The sequence below is a fragment of the Salvelinus alpinus genome, chromosome 2 (genome assembly GCF_045679555.1).
Source record: "Salvelinus alpinus chromosome 2, SLU_Salpinus.1, whole genome shotgun sequence".
NCBI classification, from domain to species: Eukaryota; Metazoa; Chordata; class Actinopteri; order Salmoniformes; family Salmonidae; genus Salvelinus; species Salvelinus alpinus.
This window is the reverse complement of record NC_092087.1, coordinates 88,621,168-88,634,039: the sequence shown is the minus strand read 5'-3', so window position 1 is coordinate 88,634,039 and position 12,872 is coordinate 88,621,168. Positions and strand designations below refer to the sequence as shown.

Here is a 12,872-nt window from a genome sequence, read left to right as displayed (position 1 = left end):
CAGGCCCCTGTTCAGTAACGTATTGTTGTTGTTGTTGTTGTTGTTGATGACTTGATTGTATATATTAGGAAATTATTTTTGCATCATACAACATAACATCTTAAATAGACAGATGTAGACAGACATGCAACACGTCACACACATTACATACATAGTGCAATAGACTTAGACAGACAGTATTCACATAGACAACCATACAGCACAATACAACACAACACAATATGAGCCTGGTTCATTTTCAGTAATGAGGCCCTGGACCCCATTTACAGTTTCTACTTCAATGTATCAGGTGGAGTTATTCACCAGCTATAGAGTGAGTTGTTGTTTATGTTTCTAAGACTGCAGGGTGGGAGATGCAACAATGGTCTTGAGAACAGCAGGAAGTGTGTTGGTGGTCTTTCTCTGGTCTGTGACAGGTATGGTCTCATTCATAACTTATATGTTTGTCAATCTACAGACATTTGTAGAACGTTAAAATTACATTTGTGTTTTATTATTCTGTTGTGTTCTGTTAGGCGTCTCCACTTCACTTCAGTAGTTATCTTTCACACCTCACTTACCTTACTGAATGATGCTTATGTGTTTTCCAATCACACTCAACTCAGCAACTATGGCAACAAAGTACGGACAAAGCCTTTACTGTTAGTGTTAGCCAATTGGCATTGACTTAGTGTAATACCCTTGTGTTCCGTGACTGTTCAGTGGTACTGGGTCAGTATGGCTGGAGTGTGACTTACACCACTCAGAGTATCTGTACCTTGAAGGGGTCATCAGTGGAGATGTCCTGCTCTTACAAATATCCCAGTGGTCATAAAGTCACATCAACCTTCTGGTTCACTAAAATGAAGACTGGTGTAGAACCTGAAGATATAGGTCAGGACCCAGAGTATGCAGGTCGCCTGGAGTATCATGGAGATAAGAAGAAAGACTGTACCCTGAGAATCACAGACCTGAGAGAGAGAGACTCAGCTACGTACAAGTTCAGATTTACAACAGATCAGACTGAAGGGAGATATTATGGCGATCCTGGAGTCACTCTGTCTGTAACAGGTACAGTTACATGCTTTATACTGCTAGTCTGTTCAATTAATATCTACTGTCCATTTAGGTCTAGAAATTGGATTTGTATATATGAAAGATTTAAGAATTAAATGTGTTTGAGAATGTCTTGCATCATGTGATTAAACTATAGAATAGGTGATGTAGGGTTTTAATGTTTTGATCTACTACAGCTCTGCAGGTGAAGGTGACTCCTTCACATTGGTCACAGTGGAAGAAACTGACCTGTAAAACCACCAGCTATCCTCTGACTGGTAACCCCACCTACACCTGGTACAAGAACGGACAGGTAGTAACTGTGAAGACTTCCACCTATTCAGTCATCCCTAATGATAAGGACAGCTACTCCTGTGCTGTAAAGGGCCATGAGGATCTCCACTCTCCTGCAGTGTGTGAGTATGAATTCAACTCAGTATTCTAGTATAATCTTTCAGATATAATTATTCTGTCTGCTAAACAGCTTCAGAGTTGTCTAACAAAACTGTATCACACGATTACTGAAGCTCAATATTCCACTGTGTAAATAATGCCCTCTTTGTGTTTCAGGTGTTCAGGGTCAGAGCTGCAACAGAGTGACTTACACCAAGAGGAGAATCTGTGTCTTGAAGGGGTCAACAGTGGACATATCCTGTACTTATGTTGGTTATTATTCCACCACATCATCATTCTGGTTTAGAAGTGATAAGTCGATCGCTGAAGACCTAACCACAGACCCAGGGTATGCAGGTCGTGTGGAGTACACTGGAACATACGAAGGTCCCTTCACCCTGAGAATCACAGATCTGAGAGAGGAGGACTCAGCTGAGTATCGCTTCACTTTTAAAACTCAAAACTTTGAATGGGGTCATAGTTTCCCAGGAACAACTCTGTCTGTCACAGGTAATACTACACTGTATGATACAACTGTATATCATAATATATTACAGGATAAATGAATTAACCATCCTGTTAACACAGAGGTGTATGTGGTTTTATACATATTGTTTCAGGTCTGCAGGTGAATGTGACTCCTGCTGCAGAGGGACAGAGGACACTGACCTGTAGCACCACCTGTACTCTGACTGACAACCCCACCTACATCTGGTACAAGAACGGACAACGTCTACATGAGCCTGTTTCCCAACAACACTCTAGTAAATTGCTGGTGGTCTGGGCTTCTTCTGTGAACATTTACTACGGTGCTGTTGAAGGTCATGAGGACCTCCACTCTCCTGTAGTTTGTGAGTATGAATGAAACTAGGATTCTACTTAGGAAGTATCAATTATTTAACCTTTACTTAACACCCATCCCGGATCCTGGAGCATCCTCATCAGTAAAAGCTGACTAGCATAGCCTAGCATAGCGCCACAAGAAAATAATAGCATAAGAATATCATGAAATCACAAGTCCAATACAGCAAATGAAAGATAAACATCTTGTGAATCCAGCCATTTTCCGATTTTTTAAATGTTCTACAGCGAAAACACAATATGTATTTCTATTAGCTAACCACAATAGCCAAAGACTCAACCGCATATTTTCACCATGTTTCTACCGCATAGGTAGCTATCACAAAACCGACCAAATATAGATCTAATTAGTCACTAACCAAGAAACAACTTCATCAGATGACAGTCTTATAACATGTTATACAATAAATCTGTTTTGTTCGAAAATGTGCATATTTGAGGTATAAATCATAGTTTTACATTGCAGCTACCATCAAAAATATCACCAAAGCAGCCAGAATAATTACAGAGAGCAACGTGAAATACCCAAATACTCATCATAAAACATTTATGAAAAATACATGGTGTACAGCAAATGAAAGATAAACATCTTGTGAATCCAGCCAATATTTCAGATTTTTTAAGTGTTTTACAGCGAAAACACAATATAGCATTATATTAGCTTACCACAATAACCAAACACACAAATGCATTTATTAGCAGCAAAAGGTAGCTATCGCAAAAACCAGCAAAATATATAAAATTAATCACTAACCTTGGACAACTTCATCAGATGACAGTCTTATAACATCAGGTCATACAATACACTTATGTTTTGTTCGAAAATGTGCATATTTAGAGCTGCAAACCGTGGTTATACATTGTGAAAATGTAGCAACATTTCCCCAGAATGTCAGGAGATATTTTGGACACTCACCTAATCTGACCAAAGAACTCATCATAAACTTTACTAAAGAATACATGTTGGACAGCAAATGAAAGATACACTGGTTCTTAATGCAACCGCCGTGTTCGATTTTTAAAAAGAACTTTACCAAAACAAACAGCTTGCGTTATTGCGAGACAGCGCCCGCCAAAATGGCAGAGAATAGAAATAACATTTTCCACAGAAATACGAAATAACATCATAAATTGTTCTTACTTTTGCTGAGCTTCCATCAGAATCTTGTACAAGGAGTCCTAGGTCCAGAATAAATTGTTGTTTGGTTTTAGAATGTCATTTTCTTCTGTCGAATTCGCTCCACAAGGCTAGCCAAGGTTGATAACGTTCCCATATTCTCTCGACGCAAAGAACGGAAATCCCCAAAAGTCCAAATAAACGTTGAATAAACTGATAGAACTCGGTTGAAAAAACCTGCTTTACGATGTTATTATCACATGTATCAAATAAAATCAGAGCCGGAGATATTAGCCGTGTATACCGAACGCTTATCATAAGACAATATGGAGGTGCTTCCCGCGCCTTGGTAGACAAAGGAAATTCTGGACACGTCATTCCAAGAGCTCTTGTTCGACCTCAGATCAAGCTAGACACCCCATTCCACCTTCCACTGCCTGTTGACATCTAGTGGAAGGCGTATGCAGTGCATGCATATTGATAAATATAAGGCAATTGAATAGGCAGGCCCTGGAACAGAGCCTCGTTTTCAGATTTTTCACTTCCTGTCTGGAAGTTTGCTGCCAAATGAGTTCTGTTTCACTCACAGATATAATTCAAACAGTTTTAGAAACTTGAGAGTGTTTTCTATCCAATAGTAATAATAATATGCATATTGTATGATCTAGAAAAGAGTACGAGGCCGTTTAAATTGGGCACGATTTTTTCCAAAGTGAAAATAGTGCCCCCCTATTGACAAGAAGTTTTATGGTCAATGAGAAGGGTAATACTTCAATATTCATCATTACATAGAAATTACAGACAATGTAATAGATGTATGTACTCTGTCACAGGTAACACTGCACAGCACATTATACAGTGTTGAAGACTCAGGAAATGAATCATTAATTCTAAAAGATGTACTCTGTTTTTACTCCCCTTTAATTCAGGTTTTCAGGTGAAGGTGACTCCTGAACAGTATTCAGAGTATAAGACACTGACCTGTAGCACCACCTGTATTCTGACTGGTAACCCCACCTACATCTGGTACAAGAACGGACAGATAATAACTGACAACACGTCCCCCTATTCAGTCTACTCTCATGCTGAAGACAGTTACTCCTGTACTGTAAAAGGCCATGAGGATCTCCTCTCTCCTGCAGTGTGTGAGTGTGAATTTAATTAACAATACTGTTTAACCTCTGTGTGTGGTGGTTTCACTTTGAGAACTTTTAGCATTTCTAGAAAGAACTGAGAATATAATCCAGTTGACCTCTTGTTATGTCACTGTGTTTCAGGTGTTCATGGTCAGAGCTGCAGCAGAGTGACTTACACCAAGAGGAGAATCTGTGTCTTGAAGGGGTCAACAGTGGACATATCCTGTACTTATGTTGGTTATTATTACACCACATCAACATTCTGGTTTAGAAGTGATAAGTTGACCCCTGAAGACCTAACCACAGACCCAGGGTATGCAGGTCGTGTGAAGTACACTGGAACATACAGAGGTCCCTTCACCCTGAGAATCACAGATCTGAGAGAGGAGGACTCAGCTGAGTATCGCTTCACTTTTAAAACATACAACTTTGAATGGAATCATAGTTTCCCAGGAACAACTCTGTCTGTCACAGGTAATACTACACTGTATGATACAACTGTATATCATAATGAATTACAGGATAAATATATTAACCATCCTGTTAACACAGAGGTGTATGTGGTTTTATACATGTTGTTTCAGGTCAGCAGGTGAAGGTGACTCCTGCTGCAGAGGGACAGAAGACACTGACCTGTAGCACCACCTGTACTCTGACTGACAACCCCACCTACATCTGGTACAAGAACGGACAACGTCTACATGAGCCTGTTTCCCAACAACACTCTAGTAATTTGCTGGTGGTCTGGGATTCTTCTGTGAACATTTACTCCTGTGCTGTTGAAGGTCATGAGGACCTCCACTCTCCTGTAGTTTGTGAGTATGAATGAAACTTGGATTCTACTTAGGAAGTATCAATTATTTAAGGTCAATGAGAAGGGTAATACTTCAATATTCATCATTACATAGAAATTACAGACAATGTCATTGATGTATGTACTCTGTCACAGGTAACACTGCACAGCACATTATACAGTGTTGAAGACTCAGGAAATGAATCATTAATTCTAAAAGATGTACTCTGTTTTTACTCCCCTTTAATTCAGGTTTTCAGGTGGAGGTGACTCCAACACGGTGGGCAACATCAATGACACTGACCTGTAGCACTACCTGTATTCTGACTGGTAACCCCGCCTACATCTGGTACAAGAATGGACAGATAGTAACTGACAACACGTCCCCCTATTCAGTCTACTCTAATGCTGTAGACAGTTACTCCTGTGCTGTAAAAGGCCATGAGGATCTCCACTCTCCTGCAGTGTGTGAGTGTTTCTTTAATTAACAATACTGTTTAACCTCTGTTTGTTGGTTTCACTATGAGAACTTTTAGTGTTTCTAGAAAGAACTGAGAATATAATCCAGTTGACCTCTTGTTATGTCACTGTGTTTCAGGTGTTCAGGGTCAGTACTGCAACAGAGTGACTTACACCAAGAGGAGAATCTGTGTCTTGAAGGGGTCAACAGTGGACATATCCTGTACTTATGTTGGTTATTATTCCACCACATCATCATTCTGGTTTAGAAGTGATAAGTCGACCCCTGAAGACCTAACCAGAGACCCAGGGTATGCAGGTCGTGTGAAGTACCCTGGAACACACAAAGGTCCCTTCACCCTGAGAATCACAGATCTGAGAGAGGAGGACTCAGCTGAGTATCGCTTCACTTTTAAAACAAACTACATTGAATGGGGTCATAGTTTCCCAGGAACAACTCTGTCTGTCACAGGTAATACTACACTGTATGATACAACTGTAAATCATATTGAATTACAGGAGAAAATAAATGAACCATCCTGTTAACACAGAGGTGTATGTGGTTTTATACATATTGTTTCAGGTCTGCAGGTCAAAGTGACTCCTGCTGCAGAGGGACAGAAGACACTGACCTGTAGCACCACCTGTACTCTGACTGACAACCCCACCTACATCTGGTACAGGAATGGATGGAACGTACAAGATAACTCCTCCCCCATGTACTCCATCAGCAGTGAGGATGAAGACAGTTCATTCTCCTGTGCTGTAAAAGGCCATGAGGATCTCAGCTCTCCTGCAGTGTGTGAGTACAGTACAATAGTACAGTATTCTACTTAGCAAGTATCATGTATTCAGGCAAAAGAGACATGTCTTACTTTATCAATCATTACAGAACAAAAATATATTTTTTACTAATTGTTAATATTAATCTGACAAAATGTTTGGTCTTTTACATCAGATAAACCAAAGAACACCTCAGTGTCAGTCAGTCCCTCTGGTGAAATAGTGGAGGACAGTTCAGTGACTCTGACCTGCAGCAGTGATGCCAACCCACCTGTAGACAAATACACCTGGTACTTTCAAAATGAGACTTTTCTAAATGGATTTGGACAGATCTACAACATAAGTAAGTTCAAGTCTAAGGACAATGGACATTACCACTGTGAGGCCTGGAATGGAAGAGGATCTAGGAACTCTACAGCTCTGATGATCATTTTACCAGGTGAAGTTTCATCTTATATATTTCAACACAAAATTGTTTCAAACTAATATTAATAGTTATACTTTGGCTTAACATACTTTGTTTTATAATTATATATACGTTGAGATTAGATCAGTTAACAAATATTGTACTTTTGTATTACATGCCTGTACTCATATCATCCATATTTTATTGTAGGGAAACAGACCTCAGTTGTGACTGCAGCTGTAGGAATCATAGTGGTTGTTCTGGTTCTCATCCTCTGTCTCTCTGGACTCATGTGGTTCAGGTGAGTGAAGAAGGGAACATTGATGTTTGTATTATTCTTTCACCTTAGACCTCTGATTTGTTATTAACTTAATTAATTCATTAAGTTATAGGCCCAATGCCCTTAACCACTAGGCCACCTGGGGTGGCAGGTAGCTTAGTGGTTAGAGCGTTGAACTTGTAACTGAAAGGTTGCAAGATTGAATCCCTGAGCTGACAAGATAAAAATATGTCGTTCCGCCCCTGAACAAGGCAGTTAACCCACTGTTCCTAGGACGTCATTGAAAATAAGAGTTTGTTCTTAACTGACTTGCCCAGTTAAATAAAGATAAAGTAAGAAACCTGCTAAACTGTATTAGTAACATATCAACTTCCACTAGAGGTCAGTAGAGAGCAGAACTCACTCTGTCCCTCATTGCAGGAGATCCACAGGAGGAAGTGATGCCACAGCAGACACACAGGTGATTCTATTAGTTACACCAGGACCCCCCCCCCCCCCCCCCCCTCCACAGGGTAAGGACATGAACTTTAGCTTTTGAGTAAATGCTGGAATATATTTTTTATTTTCTTATTATGATAATTATGTATTTTGATGATAAATGGGATGGGTTATGCTTCTGCATTTTTTCAATGGGATTTTTCCATTTCCATATTTTTTCTTGTGTAGCAATCTGTTTACTATCTATAGTTTAAGATTATATTTCGATGGGATTTTGCTATTTTAGGGATTTATAACATCAACAGTCCTACTTTCCTCAGCAACTAATATGGATTATATTGATAACAGCGTTTTAATATATTTAGCTTTTGGGACAAGTTTCCCCTCATGTGTTTAATGATTTACGTTGTATTGCTGTCAGACATTATTACTTATTATATGTTTTATATTTTATAATATTATATTGTTTTTTTTATTTAAAAACATGTAATCAGCACATTACATACATTTAAACATTTGCAGTTTTTTACATTTTATATTAATTATAATTGTATATTACGTAATGCTATATTGTTCAGTGTCATGATATCACTTGTTTTGTCATCACATTTTTCATTATTATGTATTTTAGATACGTTAAATACATGTTTACCTTTGCAATTTTTACTGTGTGGTTTAGTGTCAATACAGTATAAGCATCATGTTTTAAACAAGATCAACATTTCAACAATAAATACATAGATTATTTGATCAACTAATAATACATTGATTCATAACTATTTCCACTCAGCTCTTGTTTCTTGTATTTCTGCCTATTAGACACATGATGGCGGCATTGAATCATTGAACCATGAGTGGCGAGGCCAGCGTTTCCTCAACTCAGTCTTGGGGACCCCAAGGGGTGAATGTTTTGGTTTTAGCCCAGGCACTACACAGCTGATTCAAATAATCAAATCTTACTGTCGAGTTGATTACTCAAACACAGAGGCAGTGTTACTTAGTTGTCTTATTAACCTCAGAAATAATATTTCTATTCACTGAAATGAACCTAGAATAAAACTTCTTGGTGACAGGGGGGCAGTATTGAGTAGCTTGGATGAATAAGGTGCCCAGAGTAAACTGCCTGCTACTCTGTCCCAAATGCTAATATATGCATATTATTAGTAGTATTGGATAGAAAACACTCTGAAGTTTCTAAAACTGTTTGAATGATGTCTGTGAGCATAACAGAACTCATATGGCAGGCGAAAACCTGAGAAAAATTCAACCAGGAAGTGGGAAATCTGAGGTTTGTAGTTTTTCAACTCTTTGCCATTCCAATATACAGTAGGATATTGGTTATGTTGCACTTCCTAACGCTTCCAGTAGATGTCAACAGTCTTTAGAACTTGGTTTGAGGCTTCTACTATGAAGTTGGGCTGAATGAGAGGGGATTGAGGCAGGTGTCTGGCAGAGTGCCACAGGCTCGTAATGCGCGGTCACGAGAGAGTTAGCTCTCGTTCCATTGCTTTTCTACAGACATAGGAATTTTCCAGTTGGAACATTATTGAAGATGTATGTTTAAAACATCCTAAAGATTGATTCTATACTTAGTTTGACATGTTTCTACGACCTGTAATACAACTTTTAGAAATTTTCGTCCGACGTTCGGCTGGACCTGCACGCGCATTTGGATTTGTTTTCCAAACGTGCTAACAAAAGAAGCTATTTGGAAATAAATCATGAACTTTATCGAACAAATCAAACATTTATTGTGGAACTGGGATTCCTGGGAGTGCATTCTGATGAAGATCACCAAAGGTAAGTGAATATTTATAATGCTATTTCTGACTAATGTTGACTACACAATATGGCGGATATCTTTTTGGCTGCTTTGTTGTCTGAACGCTGTACTCAGATTATTGCATGGTTTGCTTTTTCCGTAAATTTTTTTTGAAATCTGACACAGGGGTTGCATTATGGAGAAGTATATCTATAATTCCATGTATAACACTTGTATTTTCATCAACATTTATGATGAGTATTTCTGTAAATTGATGTGGCTCACTGCAAAGTCACCGCATGTTTTAGAACTACTGAACGTAACGCGACAATGTAAAATTTGATTTTTTTATATAAATCTGAACTTTACCAAACAAAACATACATGTATTATGTAAAATGAAGAAAAATCATCTGATGAAGATCATCAAAGGTTAGTGATTCATTTTATCTCTATTTGTGCTTACTGTGACTCCTCTCTTTGTCTGGAAAAATGGCTGTGATTTTCTGACTTGGTGGTGACCTAACATAATCGTTTGTGGTGCTTTCGTTGTAAAGCCTTTTTGGAATCAGACACTGTGGCTGGATTAAGGATCATTTTATCTTTAAAATGGTGTAAAATACTTGTATGCTTGAGGAATTTTAATTATGAGATTTTGGTTTTGAATTTGGCGCCCTGCACTTTCACTGGCTGTGGGCGGGGTGGGACGCTACCGTCCCACATATCCCAGAGAGGTTTTAACCCTTTGTGTGCTCCCCCAGAGAAGGGTATTCAGCTGTATAAGCACGGCCAGTATTTATTTTCACTAAAACAGTTTGCAATGAAGGTCGCCTCAACAGCACTCTGTAGGGTAGCACCATGGTTTAGCCGGAGGACAGATAGTTTTTGTCCTCCTCTGACAATGATTTCAATACAAAACCTAGGAGGCTCATGGTTCTCACCCCCTTCCATAGACTTACACAGTAATTATGACAACTTCCAGAGGACGTCCTCCAACCCATCAGAGCTCTTACAGCATAAACTGACATGTTGTCCAACCAATCAAAGTATCAGATATTTAATCTAGTACTGAAAGCATAAGATACATCCAGCTAGCACTGCAGTGCATACAATGTGGTGAGTAGTTGACTAAAAGAGAAAGACAATAGTTGAACAGTTTTGAACAAATTCATTTCTTGAAAAATTAAGGAGAAGCAAGAGAGAGTGGGAAGAGCTGGCAAACTCTATTTTGTTGTATTTTTTTCAGTGTCACTTACTTAGCTAGCATCTAGTGCAGCTAGCTAGTTTAGCCTACTCAAACCACCGTCTCAAACCGAGAGGAGTGGTATGTTCGCTAGTTGGCTATGGCTATCCAACACTGGAACTCTTCCAAGTCAAGGTAAGCTTTTGGTTTTATTCATCTATTGCCACGTGGGCCCACCGGTGTAACTGCTAAACTGCTTGCTGACTGTACACTGTACTGCACGATTGTAGCGTGTTTACTAACACATTAGTTCTAATAGCTATGTTGACAATACGTTAGCTAATATGGTAACAATGATGTAGGCTGTGTGTAGCGTTAGCAGTCATGATATGAAGGTTTGGCTTGGAAAGGTTTTTTCTCCTGCTCACAGACAGCTGATGTGTTGTGCACTGAAGTCCACAAGTGAAGGGACAAGGTAAGAGGGGTATAATGCAGAGATGCGAGAAGGAATTCTACAACGGGCAATGTGATCATGCTGTTTGTATGTGTCTGCTTCGAAAGTGAACTGTGTTTGAATGTGATCAGAGGTGTATTCATTCCACCGATTCTGCTGAAAAACAATTTTTAAACCAAGCAAACGGAACTAAATAGGATAAACATACCTGTATTTGTCCTGGAGAAACTCTTGTTTGCAACTGTTGGACTAATGATTACATCCTAGATCAGCTAGATGCAGGCCAGAGTGTACAAGGTGGTATTGAATGTGTAACTGTCTGTCACCTTGATTACTCAAATGTTTCTCTCAACCTGTGCACCTACGTTGTATGCTTCCATTCATATTCTAGGTTGTAACAACCTCATGATGGCTATAGGGAACATTAGAGTATCATGACATGTAGTAGTTAAATATATCCATGTTACATTGAGCTGGGCGAATGGAAAATGAAAGACAGTCATCCAAAATGCTGTGATAGAAATAAGGCCATGCTCATAAAAAATGTGTGTCCTCCCTCACCTTAAATGTGTTTTTGTGTCTGTGTGTGTCTGTCTGTCTGTCTGTTACTCCATCTCCCCACCATAGTAGAGACAAGCTGCACTTCCAGACCCCACCACAGGGGACAAAGTATAGACAGATTGCACTACTAGACCCCACCACAGGGGTATGGTATATACAGACTGCACTACCAGACCCCACCACATGGGACAAAGTATAGACAGACTGCACTACTAGACCCCACCACAGGGGGCATTGTAAATACAGACTGCACTACCAGACCCCACCACAGGGGGCATGGCCATTATTAGAGAAGTTTGATTTCTGATTTAATCAAAATACTACGACAATAAAGAAATACCTGTAGTACATCTAACAATTATTTATTTTGAGGTTTAGCTGGTGGACCTCTCCTCCCCTCAGAATTCCAGTGGTGGACCTCTCCTCCTCTCAGGACTCTGGTGGTGGACCTCTCCTCCCCTCAGGACTCCAGTGGTGGAGCTCTCCTCCCCTCTGGACTCCAGTGGTAGGCTTCTCCTCCCCTTAGTACTCCAGTGGTGGACCTCTCCTCCCCCCAGGACTCCAGTGGTAGGCTTCTCCTCCCCTCTGGACTCCAGTGGTAGGCTTCTCCTCCCCTCTGGACTCCAGTGGTAGGCTTCTCCTCCCCTTAGTACTCCAGTGGTGGACCTCTCCTCCCCCCAGGACTCCAGTGGTGGACCTCTCCTCCCCTCAGGACTCCAGTGGTGGATCTCTCCTCCCCTCAGAACTCCAGTGGTGGACCTCTCCTCCCCTCAGGACTCCAGTGGTGGACCTCTCCTCCCCTCAGAACTCCAGTGGTGGACCTCTCCTCCCCTCAGAACTCCAGCGGTGGACCTCTCCTCCCCTCAGAACTCCAGTGGTGGACCTCTCATCCCCTCAGGACTCCAGTGGTGGACCTCTCCTCCCTTCAGGACTCCAGTGGTGGACCTCTCCTTCCCTCATGACTCCAGTGATGGACCTCTCCTCCTCTCAGGACTACAGTGGGTGAGTATGTTTAATTCTGGTTATTCCACAGTATACATTCCTACAGTTATAGGTTCTATAGGCTGTCTCATATAGCACCCTGTTCCTATTTCCTTGTATTTTGACTGTGGTCACCTCCCTCCCTTCCTTCCTCCATCTATATTCTGTACTGTAGGTGAGGGGAGAGAGAGAGTTTCAGAGTTCTACAAGAGAAATGATGTGCCTTTGTCA

At 40.3% G+C, this 12,872-nt stretch overlaps 1 protein-coding gene across 1 annotated transcript; it reads left to right on the top strand.

Moving 5' to 3' along the window:
- Positions 1-309: 309 nt before the first annotated feature.
- LOC139551306 (sialic acid-binding Ig-like lectin 14) lies at positions 310-4,542 on the top strand. Its single transcript, XM_071362810.1, has 5 exons — positions 310-416; positions 703-1,050; positions 1,233-1,451; positions 1,606-2,279; positions 4,336-4,542. The coding sequence occupies exons 1-4, from the start codon at positions 362-364 to the stop codon at positions 1,992-1,994; spliced, it is 1,011 nt and encodes a 336-aa protein (XP_071218911.1). The 5' UTR covers positions 310-361; the 3' UTR covers positions 1,995-2,279; positions 4,336-4,542.
- Positions 4,543-12,872: the final 8,330 nt, after the last annotated feature.

Bases quoted from the DNA above. Each gene is read 5' to 3' on its own strand.
- LOC139551306 (XM_071362810.1), top strand. From the start codon at position 362: ATGGTCTTGAGAACAGCAGGAAGTGTGTTGGTGGTCTTTCTCTGGTCT. The intron at 417-702 runs GTATGGTCTCAT...GTGACTGTTCAG, and splicing joins CTTTCTCTGGTCTGTGACAG to TGGTACTGGGTCAGTATGGC. The intron at 1,452-1,605 runs GTGAGTATGAAT...TTTGTGTTTCAG, and splicing joins TCTCCACTCTCCTGCAGTGT to GTGTTCAGGGTCAGAGCTGC.